The 23187-nt window shown below is 40.1% G+C and overlaps 1 protein-coding gene across 1 annotated transcript in view; it reads left to right on the forward strand.

The window, feature by feature from the left end:
• CUBN (cubilin) overlaps positions 1 to 23187 on the forward strand; it is a 327155-nt gene that overhangs the window by 113962 nt on the left and 190006 nt on the right. The window contains 1 exon segment of the mRNA XM_006159747.2: positions 6376 to 6526. Coding sequence (XP_006159809.2) covers positions 6376 to 6526 — 151 coding nt within the window.

Below are 23187 nucleotides of genomic sequence, written 5' to 3' on the forward strand. Positions count from 1 at the left end.
CAAGGTGCACATTAGCTGGCTCTGGGTCTCTGCTCACTTAGAAGTAGACTAAAGTACCTAAAAACCCTTAATTTTACAAAAATTGAACTCTCCTTCAGTGATTGGCCATATTTCATCTATCTTCTTTTTTCTGTCTTCCACCTTGTATTGGTCCTTAGCATTTAGAAGGAGTCCACAGATTATTTCGTACTCTAACTTGAGTCTGGATTTACTGATGGCTTAATAAACCATGTTTGTGACAAATTATCAAACCCATGCAAAGGAAGTAGATAGAAATTGGTAACTGCGGCTTAGGCAAGACATTTCCTTCCTCTTTGGGTGTCCAAAAATGGTTGAGATATTTTAGGGCTAGGTTGGGGTAAGGGGATCAAAATCACAAAAATCCTAAATAAATGATCTTTAGAGAATAACTGAAAGATCATACACAGACCATTTTGTAAGATACAACTAGTACATCTGAAGATATAATTAGAAAATGTAAATCTAACTACATTCCACATGGCCAGCTGCACAGTTCAAGTCCCAGACTCTGCAACGAGAAACACACTGGGCACATGCACATGCATGCCCAAAATCCTGAAAAGAGGGAGAAATGAAGAAGACTTGGGTGAAATGCCCCATATGGGGGGTACTTCTCAATTGCCCTCTCTTCTTCTGCCTCTCTGCATTGAATGCGTGTGCCCTCTGGCAAAAAGTTTAAAAGGAAAGAAAGAACCAAAAAATCTTCTAAACATAGTTAAGCAAATTAGATCTGCATCTTCAAGGTGAGAATCTCAGTCTCTCCCTTCTTAGTTTCTATTGGTTTTCTCTATATGAACGTCATTAGAACTTTAAATGTGTTCACTCCAAATAGAACTTTAGACTCTCGAAAAGCAGGAGACATCATACTTTTTTACTGGGTCCAAGCCAGCATGCTTGCCAGTGGTCTGGATGAGTCACAGCTGGAATGTCCTGTGGTTAACATCCTGCTCTGAAAACAGAATCAGAAGCAGCAAGGCACCAACCAGTTTCCATGGTAACCCGTATTTGTGTACTTTGAGAAATGACTGTTCTTTCTTGTGTGGTAAATTTACGCGGGAATGAATTGTAGAGGTGACGTTAGCCATCTGTGTGACTATAAACAAAAAACCTGATTTAATTAAGTGTAAACTTTAAAAGGACATAAAATTGGGGGTAGGGGACACTTTTCATTATGGAAGCATTCTTCTACAACAATTATTTCATTAATTTATTTGACATTATACTTAAACCTGTTTACAAATGTCTATTTGATGTTTATTTCACCATCCCTTCCTTCCAAAGGCAAAAAGAAACTAATTGTCATTCTTCAGTGCTCCCCCCAAATACACTGCTTTTGCCCTCCACCCCCTATCCACTCACAATGTGTTATTTAAGACCATTGAATGGCTGGGGCGGGCTTCTGGGGCTCTTAGTCACTGAAGTAATCTTATCCGGAAGGAAGAATAAAAATCCCCTCTAAGTTATGTGAAAATGTCAGATCTATTAACCTTCCTGAGCTGAGAGGCAAAAACACTACATTGTTCGTGACCTTGTGTGGAATCAAACTATCCCTCAACCTGAGCCTACTGTTTCAAAAGCTCTCCCTGAGCTGCTGGTTGTAGGAAAAGCGTACCTTCTGTGTTTTGAATAAAGGTGAAATAATATAAGTTTTGGTTCAGAGTTGAGAATAAACCTTCTGAGGTGGAAGACCATGTTTTCTTGCTTGTTAGGCTTCTATTTGAGGACAATATACTCGGTTTAATATTAACTCATTTCAAACTGGGTATCATACACCAGCGTGAATGGAAACAGAAGCGGGTAGATATCCTACAGTGAAGTGGTGATTTAGGAACACACAGATTGCAATCTTGGCCTCTTCCCTGACCTCCGCTTCCTCCCTGCCCCCCACGTGAAAGGGTGAGATATGAGGTGAAGGGCTTTTGTTCTTGTTCACTTTTCTTTTTATGTTGTTTTATTCTTTCTCTCAATCCCTGTCCTTCATTATGACGTCTACCAAATCCAAACAATATTAGAAACTCGATAATAAGAACATACACTTGAAGCAACTGTAGTCTTAAAAAAGTGAAAATCATAATTCTAAAAAAATAAATCTCATCTTTAGTCGTTTGCTTAAAATACTTAGTCTCAGTACTTAGGGTGAATGGACTTCTGAGCTGCTTTTTTAAAACCTCTGCCAACATTCCCGAAATCTCACAAGCATGTATGTCTGATGAGTAGCTAATTCAAAAACTCAAGACAGGTCAAAATTTAGAAATCTGCTATTTTTTTCTGACATTGAACAAAGCGCGCTTGGTTTCTCCTGCAGCATGGCCACAAAGGATCCAGGCATTACATTGCCCGAAAAGAACATGTTAAAATTTAGGACCCTAACACCTATCTAACTATACAGCATTCTAGTAACAGTGCAGGTTAAATCCTATTAAAATAAGTGCATTTGTAGAAGAAATCTTTGTGTTTATTCACTGAAGATGTTGGGAACCTGCCCTCATTAAATCCCTGCTCTGGGCAGTGAGGGGAAGGACAGCAGTGGTCTGTGCTCTAAAAAAGGGAAAAAAAACCCTCATAGTCGGTAGGGGAGATAAGACATACATGCCTGTGACTAGAATGCAAGGGGATGTGACTATTTCCACAGAAGGAATACAGATGAAAAGCTGTGGCGTTTCAAAGGAAACTAATTTATGCCTGACTCTAGGGATTAGGGAAGGCTGCATTGAGGTGCTGTATACAATTTGGTTATAAAGTTTTCCATGCTCAAAAGTGTTTCAAACAGTATTTTATGTCAAAGCATTTCTGTAAATAAAAGTAATTTGATCAGCCTAGAATTGATTGAATCTAGATGACATAATTACTCACAGACACATGCAAATATTACATACATATACTCTTACATACGTGTGCTCTCCAAGAGAATCATCAAGGAAGTCATGAGTTTATTATTGGTCTTTTCCATTTTATTGAAATGGGCAGCTCATTTCAATGGTGACTGGAGCAAAGTGTTTCATGTGAACTTCAAGAAGATTAAGAGACTCTATGATGGCCTGAGTCAGTCATGAGGAAGCCAGTCTTTCTGGATGATCATTATCTTTCCCAAATAAAGAGAGACGGTAGAGAGGGTTAGGGTTACTTATGTTTTTCTTTCAGCATGGAGCTGTATGTCTGGTGAAATTATTAAAAGAGGCAGATAAAAGGTACACACCAGAATGAGTAAATACCTATAGAAAAAAATGGGCAGAAAAATTTCAAGGAAAAAATATAAATGCCCAATAAACATGAAATCGAACAAGCAAACAAGTTTCAACCTCAAAGTAATCAAATCAACACAAGTTAAGGCAATTACAAAAAAAAATTTTTTCACTATCAGCACCAGTTTTAAAAATGGTAATTGTTGTAATTGTCAAAGTTGCATCAAAAGAAATATCTCTCTAAATTGCTGGTGAAAATATAAATTGATATAAATTTCTGGTAAGATATTTAATAATATTATATCAAAGACCACAAAAGATTACACCCTTGTTTGTTACCTTTATAGAAGTCTTTTAAAATAAACATGTAAAATGCCAAACAAATGTCTATACTGACAAATAAATGGAAATATCTAACCACAATAAAATCATAATGTAACAGTACATGAGGGAGTCTTCAAAAAATTCACGGAAAAATACATATTAAACAAAAACTGTATGGCTTTCAAAGATTATTTTTTGCACCACAATAATTATATACTTTAATTTCACATTTCCATGACCTTTTCAAAGTTCCCTCATATTAGTGACATTTATGCCATTGTTAGAAATCTTAACAAAAACTATTTAGTGCCATGCTTAGATAATAACAGGGAACACAATTACATTTGTAATCCACATTTATACACACAGACACGCACACCTGTACAAGTATAAAGATATTGAGGAGAAATTTCCGATATTAACAAAATATTAACAGTGTTTATGTTCAGTGGAATTAACCTTTAAATTTTCTTTTTCCATACCTTTCTAAGATGTCCATTAGTATTTATTTTTTAAAAATGTGTCTTGACAATGATGGCAGCTGCTATTCATTGAATATCTCATGTGTTATTAATACGTGAAGGTAGTGGAGCCAGCAGATGGTGTAGTAATTATAGCACTGGACTCTCATGTGCTAATCGCAGTCAAGTCCTGGACCCAGTGGCTTTAAAATCACACTGGGGGCGTGTGTGTGCATGCCCAAAAATTCAAGGAGGAGAATGAAAAAGAAGGGACTGTGGCATAGCCATGCCCCATGGCGGGGAGGGTGATTTATTTTCTTTTTCTCTCCTCTCTCTTTCTCTCTCTCTTTCTCTCTCTCTCATGAGTGCATGTGCCCTATGGCTAAAACCTTTTTTATTTTTATTTTTATATATTTTTAAAATTTATATTCCACAACTATATATTGTTATAGTGTACAACATTGCTTTTTCCAGCACTAATATGGAACATATCAGTAAAGATAAAGACACCACCATATACATCAGCAGCAGCAAATACCTTTTCATTTTTGTGTCAGTTAAACCTATTATTTTTTTCTCCTGATCCCTCCCTCCCCTACTCCTTCACCCACATATTATCCCTATACTTACTCTCTCTACTATCCACAGCTGCCCTCCTACTACTATACCTTCCAGACTTGGAGTTTCTGCTATATAGTGCAAACATTTGGTATATACTGAGTGGGGACATACAAAATCTGTGTCTTTCATAGTCTGGCTTGCTTTGCTTAACTAAGTCTTCCACTTTGTATCAAATGTCATGGTCTCATTTTTTTTTTTTTTTTGTATAGCTGAGTATACATGTCACATTTTTTTCAATCCACTTGTCTATTTTTGAATATTCAGGTTGATTACATATCCTAGCAATTGTAAACAATGCTGTAATAAACACGGATGTCAAGTGTTTTTCTGACTGAGGATTTTTTTTATCCTTTGGATAAATACCTAAGAGTGGAATTAGTGAGTTGTATGGTAGTTCTATTTGTAGGTTTCTGAGGAATCGCCATATCAATCTCCAAAGTGGTTCTACTAATTTGCATTCGCACCAATAGTGTAGGACAGTTTCCTTTCCACCACAGCCTCTCCAGCATTTATCATTATTTATTTATTTAATTTTAGCCATTCTGACTGGGGTTAAGTGGTGCCTTATTGTGATTTTGATTTGTACTTCTATTTTTTATTTTTGGAGAGGTTTTTGCTATAGGGTGCATGCACTCACCAGAAAGACAGAGAGAGACAGAAAGCGAGAAATCACCCCCCAGGGAGAATGGCCACACCACAATCCCATCTCCTCCATTCTCCTCTCAGGATCTTGGGCACACATGCACACGTGCCCAGAGTGAGTTTAATCCATCAGTCCAGGACTTGAACTACAGTTGACTACATGGGAGTCCAGCAACATAGCCATTACGCCAACTGCTGGTCCCTCATGTATTTTTGAGATCTGTACTGATTTTGGTCATCTGATGCAGTATTCACTTTTTCCTATTTATTGGAGTAGATTCTGTACTATTAGAAAAGGAAATTACACCCTGAGTTCCAGATGCGTTTCTTTTGGAGGCCTGTGTGTCCCAGATCTGAGCAGTTATAGGTACCTTTAGGAACTTAGCTCTTCTGCCAAACGTTCAGCCCTAAATGAGGTGGTAGCAAGCTAAGGAGATATAACATAGTGAAGAGGATCAAATCACATGCTGCACTGGGCACAGTGGGCTGGTGTGCCAAAAGTTCCAAAGTTACTCCTGGGGCCAGCGGGTGCACTCACGAGAGAAGGCCTGCTGAGACCAGGCCTGAGTCTCCTGGTGGAGGGGTGAACCCAGGTTGCTAGAGTGCTGGGTGATGGAGTAACAAAAGTTATAAAATTACACCCAGGGCCTTGGGGTGCACTCCTAAGAAGAGGCCTGCTGAGACCAGGCACAAGTCTCCCAGTGGACTGGGTGTGTCCAGGCTGCTGGAGTGCTCAGTAACAGAGTATCACAAAAACCTTATAAAAAGAGAATAAAACAAAAAGAAAAAGGTGAAAAGGTGAATGTAGTTCATTCCATTTACTATTTTCCTATTCTGTGGCTGGGTTATACTTTATAATTTTTAGGTTGACTTAAAACCACTTGTTAATAGTTGGATTTCCAAACTTATTTGGCTTAGAATCAGACCCATTTCTAAAACCTTCTCTGTGCAATTGTCGTTTCTTAGTTCTTGTGTTAAGCCTCACGTACTTAAATTACCTCAGCAGATTTAACTCTAACCTTTGAACGAGAAACAGCTTTTTGCTACATCAGTGGACTTGATTGTTTCCTCCTGACAAACCATGTGAAGCTTTTTTACATTGGGAAGTTTCTTTTTTATTTCAGCTCTATGATGGAGCACAGCGGATTGGGCGCTACTGTGGAGAAAATACACCTCCTCCAGGGAGCACCACGAGTTCCAGGCTTCAAGTGCTATTTCATACCGATGGGGTTGGCTACCACGAGAAAGGATTTCAGATGCAATGGTTCATTCATGGTAAGCCCTGTACTTATTTCTCTTTGAAGTTGCTATTAGACCAAGAATTACTCCCTTTTCAATTCCATGTTGAAAACAATACCATCCATAAATAAGAGAACTCGGGTAGTAATCTCGTGGTAGGCTTTAGAAAATTTACTGGAACATTAGCGGAACTTAAAAGAGTTAAATCCTATTAGATTTAAGAGGGATAAGTGAAGTCAAAGTGGAAAAGATTTGAATAGCTGCCTACGTTGCTGCATTGATAGATGGCCTTAGAGAAAGGGGGACCTAGAATGAAGTTTCAAGGAACGAAGCCCTATACCTGAGTACAATAAGCAAATGGAAAGTGGGATGTCAGTGTCTCATGGAACAGGAGACTTTAGGCTCACCTTGATGTTAGCAGAGAAAGAATGGTAGTGATAGAGGAGGAAGAAGGAGAGTCAAGGGGCTAGCAGGTGGTGTCATAGTTAGGATGCTAGAGTCCCCCTTGGCTGACTACAGTTCGAATCTTAAACGCAAGGGCTTGAAACTCTCACTGGTGTGTGTGTATACATGCCCCAAATCCTGAGAGCAGAATGGAAAAGGAGGATTGCAGCATGGCTGCCTCTCCTGGGGGGTGATTTCTCACTGTGTCTTTCTCTCTCCAGCAAGCACATGTGCCCTATGGCAAAGACCTTTCTAAAAAAGAGTCATTCAGAGAAATCAGGGGGTTGGGGGGGAGGACTGGAGTGGACTGAGTAGAGGAGCAAGAGCAAGGAATATAAGCAATAGCACAGAAAGCCAGGGCCATGGTGTTCTATCTATAAAACAGAGTAGGTGTCCACTTACGAATTTCTAGTTTAGGAAGCACGTAGAGGCAATTATTCCTCTGAAGATAAAAGTTCTGTTGTTGTTGTTATTTTGTTTTTAATAGAAGGTCTGAGACTTCAAGATTGACTTTATATAGTGAGCTAGTCTACAAGTGGACAACCCCAGGGAAGTGATTCTGCCTGATGTAGTCCCTGAAGAATAGCAGCAGTATCTCCTAGAACTTGTTAGCAATGCAAATTTTGGGACCTTACCCTAGATCTCTAAAATTGCAATCTCTGAAAGTTAGTCCAATAATCTGTGTTTAAACTGGTCTTCCTGATGGTTAAAATTTGGAATGGCTGTCTTGAAGTGATCCAGCCCTAAAAAAATGCTATCCTTGAAGATATCATAGTACTCATTATCAGCTAAAGTGTTAGGGTTCATAGGTATGTTTCAATCAAATGGAAAGAGAAGTAGAGTTGCGATATTATACAGATGCTCCTCAACTTATGATGGGGTTATGTCTTGAATTGAAAATTGAAAATAGCATAATAACCAACTAAACTTTGTAGTTTAGCCTTGCTCAGAACAATTACATTAGCCTACAGTTGAGCAAAATGATCTAACACAAGGCCTATTTCATAATAAAGTGTTGAGTATCTTATGGAACTTATTGAATACTGTATCTAAAAGTCAAAAACAGAATGGTTGTAGGGCACTCAAAGTATAGTTCCTATTGCATATGTATGATTTTCACACCATCATAAAGCCAAAATAATTTTAAGACGAACCATTGTAAGTTGGAAACCATCTGTACTAGGAATCAAGTACAAGCATCTAAGCTGTGGCCCTGCTGTCAAAGTTAGGCGGTAAGCTCAAAGATAGCACCTACAAATTAGTACCATGTTTGACTCCAGAGGTTGTTAATGTTATAGTGTAGCCATTGTATGAATCTCAGAGCTGTTAATACATGTAACTGAATAGCCCTATTTTATACTTTAAAGAGTTAGATGTCCTGAGATAATGAACTGTAGACTGAGTGTATTTCTGTTAAAATGCATGTATGGTTCTCAGAATTTAAAATATTCAGTGGTAATCCACAAAGCTACTTATACCTTGAAACATAGATATGAATTACCAAAGTAAATAATCTGTTATAATTAAGCTTGTGGACATTCTGGAACTTCCTCTTCATTAAGTGAGGAGATTTAACCTTGAAATGGTCAACTTATTTGATCCATTGAATGAAGGGGTTGGACTAATTTATCCTTACAGTACAGTCCATCTCTTGTATTCTGTAACTCAGAAACACCACGATTCTAAGAAAACTAGAATAGAGTGAAAAGATATAGAAGAGACAGGAAAATCATCGGAAATGATTCAGATTTTCAAAGGCTAATGTGTTATCCAGAGCAACGTTGTTCATTCATGTGCACACGAATCACTGGGATTGTGTTAAAAGAGATTCTAATTCAAGGACTCTGGGGTCGGGCCCAAGAACCTGCATTTCTAACAAGTTCCAAGTAATACGAATGGTGCAACCCTGTAGGTCACATTTTGAGGAGCAAGGTGAGAGTGGATATGAAGCCTGAAGAAATAAAACAGTAGAAAGACAGTGTCTCTAGGGAAAGGGACGTACTGAAGTGCTCAAGGGACACATTGTACCAATTGAATGGCAGCTGAGGTCCCTGTAGGAGTAATTCTAGTACTTCAGAGAGCCAAAGCAGAGAAAATTTTCCTGGAGACAGAGAATGGAATTCAGTAAGTGCTAACCTGTAGACTTGGTGTCACATCTGGACCAACAAAGGTGATTTGGTTTCCCCAATACCTGGCAGCAATTTTAACCACTTTGTGTAAGAGGCAGGTTCTTTCATGCGCAATTCAAATGACAAGCCAAATAGAAAAAAGAGCAAATCAACTCACTTTCTAACACACACACACACACACACATACATATATATAGAGAGAGATAATTGGCAAATAGTCATAGAAGTCAGATAAATAAGTAAAAGAAAGAAAGGAGGTCATATGAGCGTACTTGTGCTAATAACAAACCAAACATTGTGTGTCCATGGGAGGACTCTTCCACTTGGCTCCGGAGACAAGTCCCCCAAAGTGACACTTGAGTGGATCTGGAATGTCATGATGTCATCAGCAATGAAGGTCAAAGACTTTCCCGACTGGACCGAATCTCCAGCTATCTCTGTCTTATCACATGGATTCTTGTAAAGAGAGGAGACAGAGCAAGATCTGTGTCTCTAAGAAGAATTTCAGGGGCCCTTATTTTAAAGCCTCAAAATAATTATTATCTTAGCTTCCAGATGTCAAGTTTGGAAGGAGAAATGTCCCAGAGCCTACTAGCTATCAGCTTGTTTGGCTCACTTGCAGCAGATATAATACAGTAAGTTTTATATGCTCAGAGAGAAGTTATATATATATACACACACATACATACAAATGTATATATATATATATATTTTTAGAAGTTTTTGCTATAGGGCACGTGCGCTCGCCAAACAGAGAGAGACAGAGAGACAGAAGGCGAGAAATCACCCCCCAGGGGGGATGGCCATGCCACAATCCCTTCTCCTCCATTCCCCTTTCGGGATCTTGGGCACGCACGCACACACGCCCAGCGTGAGTGTTAAGCCCCCGGGTCCGGAACATGAACCGTGGTTGACTACAATGGGATTCCAGCAACATAGCCATTATGCCAACTGCTGGTCTCCAGAAGTTATATTGTTAAAGCAGTCAACATGGGATTAGTATTGGCAAAACATGATTATGAATAAAATGTAAGCTTTAAGGTTACGCAAGACTTATAACTCTGCAAAATATGTAAAATAACTTCTGAGCTCAGGGCTTCACAAAGTGTTCCTCAGCCCTGGATGAACATTGGACTTGAGAATTTGCTTGGAATTACTTTGAAAAAGAACTCATGGTTGTGTTTCAACCTCCAGAGATAGGATTAAATTACTCTACAGTGAGGTCTTGACAATTGCTCATTTTAAAACCTTCCCTAAGTAATACAGTCATGCAGTCAGGATACAGAATTTCAGAAGCAGTGATTTTGCTGCTTAAATCTTTCTCCTCAGGGGCCCAATCTTCTTCCCTGCTAGGCTATTTTGGCCACACTAACCCAACCCACTCTGAAGAGCGGGACTGAGCAGTCATTTCTAGCTGCATCCAGAGTACTCTCTCCCTGGGTTCTTCCATCCAACATGCTGAGTCCTCTGGTGAAAATCCTGAATGTTCGTTGAGCAATTTCTACCAGCTCAGTTTGGAATCTATCATTTTTGTGTAGAGTCAAAGACACTCTCTGTCTATTCTCCTTTCCTGTTTACTCTTTCAAAATGTTTTCCCAATTGCAAAAAAAAATTTGCTAAGTTTGGAGCCAGACTTCTGTAATGAAATTCTACCAGCTGGGACCAGAACTGAAGAAAAGAAATTTTTTTAACTCGGTGCTGCCAATGATAAATAAATTGTACTTGAGAAGAACATTCTGGAAGGAGATGGTTAGTTTAGATTGGTGCAGAATTAACTATTGTACAGAGGGGTCTTCAAGAAGTTTATGGAATATGCACTTTATGAAGACCTATGCATGGATTTCAAATTTTGTTTTTGCACCCAAATAAACTAATATTTTTTTCTTTTCTTTCTTTTTCTTCTTTTTTTTAGAGAGGTTTTTGCTTTAGGGCACATTCACTTGCCAGAAAGACAGAAAGAGACAGAGAGACAGAAAGCGAGAAATCACCCCCCAGGGAGGATGGCCACACCACAATCCCTTCTCCTCCATTCTCCTCTCGGGATCTTGGGCACACATGTACACACACCTGGCATGAGTTTAAGCTGCCAGGTCCGGGACTTGATCCAGGGTCGACTACATGGGAGTCCAGCGACATAGCAATTACTCTAACTGCTGGTCCTTTTTTTTCCTCTTCTTTTTTTTTTTTTTTTTTTAATATTTTGTTTTCTATGAGCTTTGTGAAGTCCCCTCGAACTGTAGTTTTGCAATGCCGTGTGTTTGTGGAGTTTATACCCCGCATCTGAATTATATCATTAACTTGACGTAGGCTGAAAAGAGGGTCCCATAAAGAGGACAGGATCAGGGAAGAGGTCTCCAGTAGGTGAAGTCCTCTCCATTCTTTTTCATTGGAAGTATATGCAAGACATAAGTCGTGATTTGTCATTTAGCCGTTTGTTCATTCTACAGAAAACCTTTCATGCCAGGTATAGGCGCAAAGTGGCCCCACCTGTCGGCCTGGTTCCTGCTGTTTGGAGCTCACAGGCCAGTGGGAGTAGTAGGCATCTGACAACTGGGCACCCAAATAAATAGGAAATCAAAACTGATAAGTGCTGTAGCAGCACACGCCAGGGGCTCTGCTCTGGGCTGGCAGGAAGTCAGGAAGTCTCCCATGAGAATGGGACCTTTAACCTAAAGTTTGAAAAATAAGCTGGAGTTAACCGAGCAAATAGGAGAAGGAAATAATTCCAGGTAGAATAAAGTCCTGTGATGCCAGCGAGCAGAGAGGGCATGAGGAACGCCAAAACCTGGAGCGGCTGGAGTCCAGGGAGCCCAGAGTGCTGGAATTGCCCCAAGAGCCTAACGGGGCCAGACAATGCAGGACACACGTGGTAAACTCAGGCAGCCATCGGGGCCACACGAAAAAAAAATCATCTTCTGCTTCTCAGAGAAATGCGGTTTTAACGTGGTGCTCTAAACAGAAAATAGAAGGCAAATGAAAAATAAAGATTAAAATTGCTCTGAATTTTCAAGTTTAAAAGTAATATTCTTAAATTTTTTTCTTTTCGTTGCCAGAGATGACATGTGCTTGTCAGAATGGGGAGAGGAAGAAAGCATCCCCTTACCCCTAACACACACACACACACACACACACACACACACACACATACACACACACACACACACACACACACACACTCACTGTGGAGCATGGTTGCACTGCAGTCTGTTCTCTATTTCTCCATCCCGTCAGGATTTGGGGTGTGCACACACAAACTCAGTGTGTTTCTCAAGCTGTCAAGACTAGGATTCCATCTGAGGTTGGCCATGTGGGATCTGACTCCCTTAAATCATAGGCCATGGGGCTACCTAATAGCAATATTCTTAACTGTGATTGTGTGTGTGTGTGTGTGTGTGTGTGTGTGTGTGTGTGTATGTGAGTGCATAGCAGGTCAAACAAGAATTTCAAGTTTTTTTTTCTTTTTAAGGTTTTTGCCATAGGGTGTTTGTGCTTTCTGGAGGCAGAGAGAGACAGGGAGAGAGAAAAGTGAGAAATCACCACCTGGGGAGGATGGCCACATTGCATTTCCTTCTCCTGGGATTTTGAGCATACATACAAACACACCCAGTGTGATTCTCAAGCCACCAAATCTAGGACTCAAACCGTGGTTGCCTACATGAGAGTTCAGCACTTTAATCACTATGCCATCAGCTGGCTTTAAGAATTTCAAATTTCTACACAGCCTCTGTAGGTTGGGGGCTCAGCCCATCTGCATGACCCTTCCTTTCCTGGTCAAAGCAAGTGGCCTTGATTCTGTTCCTCAGAATCAAGTCCTATCTCAAGTCCTACTGCTCTTTTCCAAATTACTCAACAGGAGTTGGAATAGCTCTGTGTGGAGAGTTTCGAATCTGCAGAGACATCATTTCCTGAGCATTGCCGCTCAGGAGGAATTCCTACAAACTTCATTCATTTCACTAAGTAATGAACAAATCCAGTTACAAAATGTGCTTCTCGGTGGACAGCACAGATCTTCTATTTGCTTTGAGAAAAATAGGTCTACAATCAGGCTTTATACGAGGCCCCATTCCGAAAGTGGCTCTGTCCCTGTGCGATGAAGTCAGGCTGTTGTGCCTTTATGCAGATTCTCAAAGAGGGTCCCACCCTGGAAATAAAGGAATGGCCACAGTTGCCCTGCCTGGCTAATCGGTTCACAGCGCTCAGCATTGACTGCATTGTCCAAGGCCTGCATTCGGCCTCTGGGGCCTCCGTCTGGGTTGCTGGAGGGAATATAGAACTTTCCCCCGGTTGATGTGAATAGCGGCCTCCCAGCCAGCTGTGAGTGCCCCCACGTCTGGTTGCTCCCAGAGGCCCTCTTTCACTCAGCACCGGAATCCTGCACACAAACAAGGTCAAGGAGCTTTGTGAGAGAAAGACTGACATTGCAAAGGGAGCAAACCCTTCAGCTGGGAGCTAGCAGGGGCAGGGCTAAGTGGTCTGTGCTTAGGAGGTGATGTCACCCTGTGATTCCACAAAGGAGAGTGTGGCTTTTTCTTTGGGGAGATAGATGACATCAGCCTCTCAAATGGCGCTGGTTCTGTTTTATCTTCTTTTTAGCTACGAATGAGATTTCACAGGCTTTGACAATTTTCAGAAATCAGTTTGGGGAGAACATTTTAAAAACTGTTAATCAAGTTCTCTTTTCCTGACTGACTTGGTGTGAACATGAGTTAGCACCTTCTTAATGACTGACTTGGTTTGAACATAAGTTAGCACCTTCTTGTGCCAAAGGGCTTTTTAAAAACTTATTTTTAGAACAATGGGAAACACTTCTATGAGGGCAACCTGTTTCTCTTTTTATGTTATTTTGTATTTCTTTATTTACGTTTAATTACCATACATCTTTATGGCTTACAATAAGGTTTTTCAAAGCATGCATGCAGTGTGTGATAATCAAATCAAGGCTGTTACCATATACATCTTTTTCAAAAAGAACCTTACATTCTTGTGTCTGTTAAATGCTTTTTGCCCAAGAACTGATGACTGGATTTTAAAATGTGGCACATATGCATCATGGAATATTACTTAGCATACAGAACAGAAAGACTCTTTTATTCATTATACAGTAGATGAATCTAGAAGATTTCATGCTAACTGAAATAAACCAGACTGTGAGTGACAAACACAGTATATGCCTGTTCAATATGTACCACACATGTGCATTCTAGGGCAGAAAAGGAAAGATTGGAAGATATCATTGTAGGGAGGACAAGTGAAGGTACCAGAGACTGTGGTGGACTGGGTAGACAGTGGAAAGTGGGTGGGAGGAGCTCAACTAAAACGAAAATCTTTGCTCCCGTTCTCTTTCTCTCAAATGGTCTTTTAGTAGTCTTATTTATTGCTGGTCTTTCAGGGGAATTCCTTCTAATTTTATCATTTTTATTCCTTTCGTAACTTATATTACGTGTGGCAGGGTTTCTGGAAAGTTCATCTTGGGGACAAAGGTTTTATCTCTTGTAATTCTAATATCCATTTGTCTTGTATGAAAGTGATGGAAATTGTTTTTAAGGTGTAAGGGTACTGGTCTCTTTGAGGAAATTTACAGAACCTACCGTTTAAAGAGCAGGCAGTTTACAATTGTGAATCATGTTACAGGGAGTACACAGAGCCTCTGTAAGCAGTTATTTATTAAGAATCAGTTTTGTTCAATCATTCAGTCTACCAGCCAATAAGCACATAGTTGTTCCCTACCAGCCTGGGCTTGGTGTTTGGAATAGAACATAGTTCTATTGGCTATGTCGCTGGACTCCCATGTAGTCGACCGTGGTTCACATCCCGGACCCGATGGCTTAAAACTCAAGCCGGGCACGGGTGCGTGCGTGCCCAAGATCCCGAAAGGAGAATGGAGGAGAAGGGATTGCGGCGTGGCCATCCTCCCTGGGGGGTGATTTCTCGCTTTCTGTCTCTCTGTCTCTCCCTGTCTGTCTGGTGAGCACATGCGCCCTATAGCAAAAAAACCTCTTTAAAAGAAAAAAAAAAAAAGAGTACCGCAGACTGGATGGCATAAACAACAGAAATTGATTGTGTCATAGTTCTGAAGGTGGCCGTGCAAGATCAAGGCGCAGGCCAGGTGTACAGGTGTATCTACTGAAACATCACTCCTTGGCTTGCAGATGCCTGCCTTTTTCCTACTTTCTCACGTGGCCTTTTCTGTTTGTGTACATATCTGAATCTCTCGTGTGTCCAGAGTTCCTCTCCTTTTAGGGATTCCAGTCAGATTGGATTAGGATCACCCCTGCCAAGGTCATTGCAATGTAATCATCCCTTTAAATATCCAGTCTCCAGAATGATTACTTTCTGGAGTGTGTGGATCAGGACCTCAATATATGAATTTTAGCAGGACACACAATTGAACCCGTAACAGAGAGATTTCATTCTCGACTTCAGGGAGTTAGTCATCTCTTAGAGGAGACAGACAGACCAAGTGTAGAAACATGCATATAATCAATTCAAGAAGTGTGGGGACACAGATAGAGGTATTTAGGTCAGTCAGCCTGAGGGAGTTCAAAAGGCTCTGCAGGCAGCTTTGATATTTGAGCTGAGTTTTGAAGAATGGGCAAAGGGGTCAGTGGGTGGTGTCTTGGTTAAAGGTGACCACATAACCAAACCTAGTGACTTGCTGTCTCACTTTCTCTTTCTCTCTGTCTAATAAAAACTGGAAAATAATAATAATAATAATTAATACAATTTAAAATGAATGGGAAAGAATTACCAGACAAATATCTGGGAGGGGAAAGCATTTGGAAAGTAAAAGCAGAGAGGCAAAGAAATGTGAAAATTTTGCAAGGGGCAAGTATTTTAGCCAAAACGCATACTCGCTGTTGGGGGTATATTGCTTCCAAGGAAGGGGACCTTGGTTCCTGGTGGAGGGGGAAAACACATTGTACTCCTTTACATATAAAACATAGATATGGACATGAGCAGTTATATATTTTAGACTTAGAACTCTGGTGAAAACATAGAAGGATGAGCCAGCGGGTGGTGTGGGGTTAAGGTGGCTGGATTCCACATGGATGACTGTGCAGTTTGAGTCTTGGACCAGTGGGCCAGAAAACACACCAGGCACATGTGCATACGTGCCCAAAATCATGAGAGAAGAGTGAAGCAGAAGGGATTGTAGTGTGGCCATCCCCCTTGGGGGGTGATTTCTCACCTTCTCTCTCTCTCTTCCTCTCTCTCCTGTGAGCACAATGCCCTAGCTAATTACATTTTTTAAAAAGAGAGAAAGAAATCAAAAGAGAAGGGATGGACAAGAAGGAAAAGAGACAGAGACACTGGGCAATGAGCTCGAGAGCTATTATAATATAGAAGGAGGAACGGAAACGAATAGAGAGAAGGGCAGTGTCATAAAAACGTATTTAGAAGGTAGGATAGGCTATGTGATTGTGCAGTAGATGTGCAAGTCTGTGAGACCAAAGGAGAGGTCGTGGGGAGCTCCCACATTCCTATGTTAGATGTGCATTGGTGCCATTACCCAAAGGGGGAATCCTGGAAAAGACCGTGTGTGTGTGTGTGTGTGTGTGTGTGTGTGTGTGTGTGGCGGGGGGATAGTGAGCTCCAGTTTGAACATGCTGAATTTAAGATGCCTGTGACATGTCCAGGGCATGTGTCCTTTAGCCAACTGTCTCTGCAGGTGGAAAAGTTAGCAAGGACTTGGGGCAAAAAGCTATTGGTGTAAATCACATGTTGGTGCATTTAGAACCGTAAACGTGATGAAATGTACACTCCAAATTCTGCGAGGTATTTGAGAGACCGTGAAAGATGTACCACATTAGTCTTTGACTTCAGAGTGTGCACACTCTGATTCAGAAACGGAGTTGTAGAAAATGAGCAGAAGTGCTAACCTGTGAGGGTCTTGTAAGGCTAGCAAGGAGACTGTCAGTTATTGGGGAAGTCCTCAGGACCCTGTGAGATTTTAAAGCCCTCAGAGAATGATGATAACAAGAATCGATTGAAGGTGCCTAGATCAGCATGAGCAAAGAAAGAGGCAGAGATGAGCGTGATGTATCACGTCTAGCGTGACAGCAAGGAAGGAGGCTGCATAGACCCACTGGGGATATTATGGAATTCTGAACGCCAGCCCGTCAAGCTCTAACTTAATGTAGTGAGGAATTGGGAACCATTGTTGTCTTTAAAGCAGAGAGTGGGGAATGTCAGGGGAGGATATTACAACTGGAGATGTTACATATCACAGTGATAGAGCGATCTCCTCAGGAAACATTCTGAGTCATGGCTACTGAGAGCTTGGGATGGAGGTTTGTCGAGTCAAGATGGCTAAAGATCAAGCAGGAAAAATGTGCTAATGCATCCTCCACAAAGATGCTGAAGGCCTGTGTGGCCAGCACTGTGATTAATACTAGCACACAAAACATTAGACCATTTGCTGGATTCTCTTTTCTGAATAATTTCTTCAAAGTTATAACTTTGAAATATGGATTTATTATTATCTAGATTTTTATGTTTGAAAAAAAATTTTTTAACATAGGACATGTGTGCTTGCCAGAGAGAAATAAAGATAGAGAGAGAGAAAGTGAGAAATCACTCCTAAGGGGGACTGGAGAAATCGCCCCCTAGGGGATGTGGCCACACTGTAATACTGTTTTCTCCATTCTCTTCTTGGGAATTTGGTCATCCACGTGCACACACCTGGCTTGTTTTTTAGTTTACCAAATGCAAGAATTGAACCGTGGAGTTGGCCAAGTGGGTCCAGTCTCTTAACCAACACACTACCTGCTGGCCTCATGTTTGAAAATTTTTTACGGTAGTTTTTTTTTTTTTTAGAGAGATTTTTGCTATCAGGCATGTGTGCTTGCCAGAGAGACAGGGAGAGACAGAGAAAGACAGAGAGACAGAAAGCCAGCAATCTCCCCCCCGGAAGGATGACCATGCCACAATCCCTTCTTCATTCTCCTCTCAGAATTTTGGGCATGCGTGCACGTGCACATGCACTGACATAAGTTTTAAGCTGCTGTATCCAGGACTTGAACCATGTGGGAATTCAACGACATAACCATTATGCCATCCGCTGGTCCCAAGATCGTTTTTATTATTGACTGATCATTCTCTTGCTGCCTGTCTGAGTCTTACTTCTGCAAGGAGCACAGATTTATAGTCTGGAGGTGTGCTGTTTGCAGGGACAGAGGGTTTATGAATTGTGGTCAGAGAAGATTCCAGGGCATACTCACAAGGCTGGTCTGTGAATCACACCATCTGTTCCCAATCTCTGGCATAGACCTTTTTCTCTGTTGGTGATAGAATGACTTTCACAGTGTCACTTCCTGCTAGGCTGTGATTGATATAATGTCTCTGAGAGAAGTGGTAAAACACCTGTCTGTCTCTAAAATAACCTCTTTTATGATCACTAGTGCATTCTTTTTTTCAGTAAGTAATATAAGCAATCTCCTGGAAAAGACAAATGAATGAAAACATGGAATCTCATACTTATTTTATTATTATGTGGTGATAGATACTTGATAAAGAAATTCTATTGTTGTGTAGAAATTTGAGTAAAAGAAAGGCTTTAAAAAATTTGTTTTGCTTAAGTTAAAAATGATTTCCCTGAAAGCTGAGTAGCCTTCTCCTTTCCTGCTTATTATTGTGACTACTTAAGTCAATATGGTAGATATTTTGGACTTTTGTTTCCATGATACTCTTAAAATACTTTGAAGCATGGAGACTGATAATGAATAATATGGCACCAAAGCACAGATTTCTGCATTATAACACTGTATCTGATTTTATTTATGAAAAATACTTACTTAATTTTTTCTGAAAGAAGTTCTTAATGGAAAATTCTAAAAAACAAACAAACAAAAAACCTGTTTATAAAACTCCTCTTTATAAAGTCGAATACTAATTTACTAAAAAAATTCTGCAGCTCTTTTGCCCAGCATTAGAGCTTTTCTGGCAAGATCTTAGTCATCAGAGACATTAAACATATGCAGACCTTTCAGAATGAGTGGAAATGCTAAATCCTGACATTTTCCCCCTCCTTGACAACAACAGTAAATACACATACACACAGTTGACCTTCATCTAATGTTGGCTCTGTGTTTCAAAACCAGCAAGGGCCTTTTAAGAGTCTTGCATCCCAATTCCCCTGTTGCTACTGTTTGATAGAGTTCGAGTTCTATTTCCATTGCCACTTTTTGAAATAGTGTCTAAAGAGAAAAAGTAACCCTCAAACGACTATGACCTTCCCAAATCATATATTACACAACTTGTAATAGTCCTCCAGATTTGGGCCAAATGAAAGGCTTTCTCGAATCTTCTGTTTGGTCTGATTTCTTAGCAACAACATCCCTGATAGAAATTGCACATAGTTTCCAGGGGATTCCACACTTTTTTATGCAAGATAAAAAAAGAAACCACATGCCTTTTTTTTTTTTTCTTTTCAGTTTCAAATATAGTGGCAGCCAAAAATGACTAAACCAACACAGAGCAAACATGATGTTCAATGTAGAACACTCATTTTTATCCCCAGAGGTTTCTCTTCTTGAGCATTTCCTTAAACATCACCATATTTCTCTCAAACATTACGTATCTAAGGACTTGTTTTATGTGACTGCCACTGTATACTGAGAGGAACTGATGGTGTTGGCTCATAAAACAGAGAAGAGATCTCTTGTATAAGACAGTGATATGTTTTAGACAAGCTAGTAGAATTTGACATTCTATATCTAAGCAATCACATGAACATATTTTATTCCTGATTTTTTTCTTTCTAGTTATTCACACTACTCTCAGGCTAAATAATATAACTACCTAAATATAATTTTAAATTTATCTTAAAGCATTAATTATGATAAAAAAATAAACTACATAGTCTATAAAGAGTGAAAATATGAATAAATGCTTAGTGCATTGAATTTATTGACACTCATTTATTATTACTGTTGTTTTAAGTGATATTTACCATGGGCTAGGTGCTTTACAAATATTTTCTCGTGTCTCCTCCCAATAATTCTCTGAAATAAGCATCATCATCCCCATATAATGGATGAGAAAACTAAGGAAGGAACCTTAGTGAAGTTAAGTAACTTGTCTAAATTCACAAATCCAGCAAGTGATGGAATCCAGACATGAAACCCAGTGTGTGGTGTTGAACTCCAAACCCAGTGCTTTAAATATGCACTCTGCCTAAAAGCAAATAATTTTCTCCACAACTTTTTATTGCAAACACAGGGCAAATGACATTGCCATGCAAAGAAGCTCAAAGTTATGGTAGGTAATTTTATAATTAAATTCCCATAATAATAATAATAAATGTGTTTAAATAAATATGTGTAGTCTTTTCCCAAGTAAATAATGTTCTGATTCCGAGGACTCCCTACCAAATTAGGCAATTCATTCTTTCTTTAGATTCAAGTAGCAACAATGCCAGGAGGGGGTAGGGGTGGGGCTGGGCAGGGAGCACACTGCTTGACGAAGGACTGTGGCAAGTATCTGATGTTATTTGTCTAACCTTCCACACAATGTCTATTTTATTACTGGTTTATAAAATGACTTCTTTGGGGCTTGCTAATATAGTTGCTAGTATCTGGGAAACTACAGAGATCATCTGGTCTATTACCAAGGTTTAGTTACATGACACGAAGAGTGATGGATAGCTGACCCCCAAAGCTTGACTCGGGCAGACAAGTGAGGCTGGAGTGGAGTCCATGAGCATTTGGCTAGTTTAGTTGTTTTTCTCCCCTAAGCTAGCAATGGGGCTTGCTGTTTGCAGCACTGACCTGTGAGAGGCCTCTAGCGCTGGATGGATATTTTAATCACAGAGAACAATCCTGTGACTCAGGTTTGGACAGAGAATGCAGGGTAGAGTACACCTCCGACTAAAGGTAGAGTCCCTTTGCTGGTGTGGAGTATGCTCCCTGTAGAGGGAATCTTAGAGCCTGGAGGCAAGTGTTACAGAGCCCTGGGACAGCCGAGCTCTCCCCTTGAAAGGTTTCCTTCCCAAAATAAGGACACTGAGAGAAGACAGGCTTAGAATAAAGGCTTCCAGATAAAAGTGTGAATGTTGAACTTGAAAATCACATAGAGACAACACGTCCCCTCTGTCTTTGCCCATTAGGGATTTCATAAAGTAGCTGTTAGTAGGCTGTTATCTGCGGGAAACGAGTCCAGCAGCTTTGGCCTCATTTCATTTCCTTGGCAGGAATCTTTATACTCTTATTTTGTGTAGAAGTACTTAGTCATTTTTAAAACAGAGAGAAAAGGAGATTGATCGATTGGTTGATTTCCCCTTTAAGAATCGTAAGCAAAGAATTTCTATCAGGAAAACATTTTTGAATTTGCTTGTAATGAAGAGATTAAAAGAAACAGAGTTAATCAAAGTGAAAAGATGATGACATTGGCTATGCTTCTCTGGGTTAAAATGAAAGATTCTATCCTTTCGTAACCAGGAAATTAAGATTTACACAAAACCTCCTAGATATGGCTGCCTTTGATTTATTTCTCTTTAATGGTGTACTAAGGTGAAACAGCTCAATGTCTGGATCCAGGATGTCTCAGCTAGCTAGTCAAGGGGCTATGATCTTAACGTTGCATATTTATATGACATTGTGTAGAGTAATTTAACAGTCATTGTATAGCTATGGGCAGCATTGGTTTTTGAGCTTCTTAGATTGTTTTCTAAGTCACTAACTTCATATTATGGCTTATTCTTTTACTCTATTTTCTGCCTCTCCTACTGAAAACAAATATTGTTACTCTATATCCATTGCTATATAGAAATAAGTCAAAGAGTATTGATTGTTACCAAGTTTGAAGCAAAAATGAACTACTTCTGGAAGGTGAGATTTTCTAAACCCTTGCTGACTCCCTCAAGCTAATGGTCATTATGTTTTAATTCTATAGTTCTTGGGTTTACTATTTTTTTTTTGAGAGGTTTTTGCTATCGGGTGCATGCATTCGCCAAAAAGAGAGAGAGAAACTGAGAGATAGAAAGCGCGAAATCACCCCCCAGGGGGCTGGCCACACCACAATCCCTTCTCCTCCATTTTCCTCTCAGGATCTTGGGCACACACGCACATGCGCCCGTTGTGAGTTTAAGCCACCGGGTCTAGGACTTGAACCAGGTCGACTACATGCGAGCCCAGCGACATAGCCATTATGCCAACTGCTGGTCCCTTGGGTTTATTATTAATAGTTATATATATACCCAGAATATGCATGTACTCACTAGAGAGAGAGAGCGAGCCCCTACATGGGGCATGGTCATGTTGTAATCCCTTCTCTTCCATTTTTCCATCCCATCAGGATTTTGGATATGCATTTACATGTACCTGGTGTGTTTTTTAAGCTGCCAGGGCTGGGATTCAAACCACACAGTAGGCCATGTGGACTCCAGCTCCTTTAACCACCAGACCATGATGCCAGCCCAGACATTTTATGTTTTCTAACCATATCCCTGACCAATCATCATCTATACCTCAAGATGATAAATGGGAAGCACTTCATATAAAATGAAATAAGGAGAGGTTACAGATCCACACTCCTTCAAATTTTATACTCAGAGTTGCTGCCACGTTGTGCCTTCTTGGCAGTTTAGCCACCTTATTTTTGGGGAAAAGAATAAGGATATTTAATAGTTTCTTAGAGCTGTTGTAACAAAGTACCATTATTAAGTGGCTCGCGACATCCAAAATTTGTTCTCTTTATTCTGATTTCTAGAATTTCAAGGTCAAGGTATTTGCAGTGCCTTCCCTCTAAACACTCCAGGGGAGATCTCTTCCTTGCCTCTTCCCTTCTGTTGGTTGTTAGCAATCCTTGGCTCTCCCTGGCTTGTAGTTGCTGAACTCCAGTTTCTTCTTTCATCTTCACATGGACTTCTTACTTGTGTGTGTCTGGGTTCGGATTTTTCTCTTCTGATAAAGGCATCAATCATACTGGATTTTGGCCTACCCTAATCCAATATGACCCCTTCTGCAAACACACCACCTTACTGGCATTTTATAACTCAACAAAAACACTATTGACAAAGTTCTTTTTATGAAACTATTATAGATGATCTATACAAGTAAGCATGTTTAGCAACAGCTTTTAACTCTTCCATATTATGAGTTTAGTAAATCAACATGCTTCCTGCTG

The sequence above is a fragment of the Tupaia chinensis genome, unplaced genomic scaffold (genome assembly GCF_000334495.1).
Source record: "Tupaia chinensis unplaced genomic scaffold, TupChi_1.0 Scaffold000647_1, whole genome shotgun sequence".
NCBI lineage: Eukaryota > Metazoa > Chordata > Mammalia > Scandentia > Tupaiidae > Tupaia > Tupaia belangeri.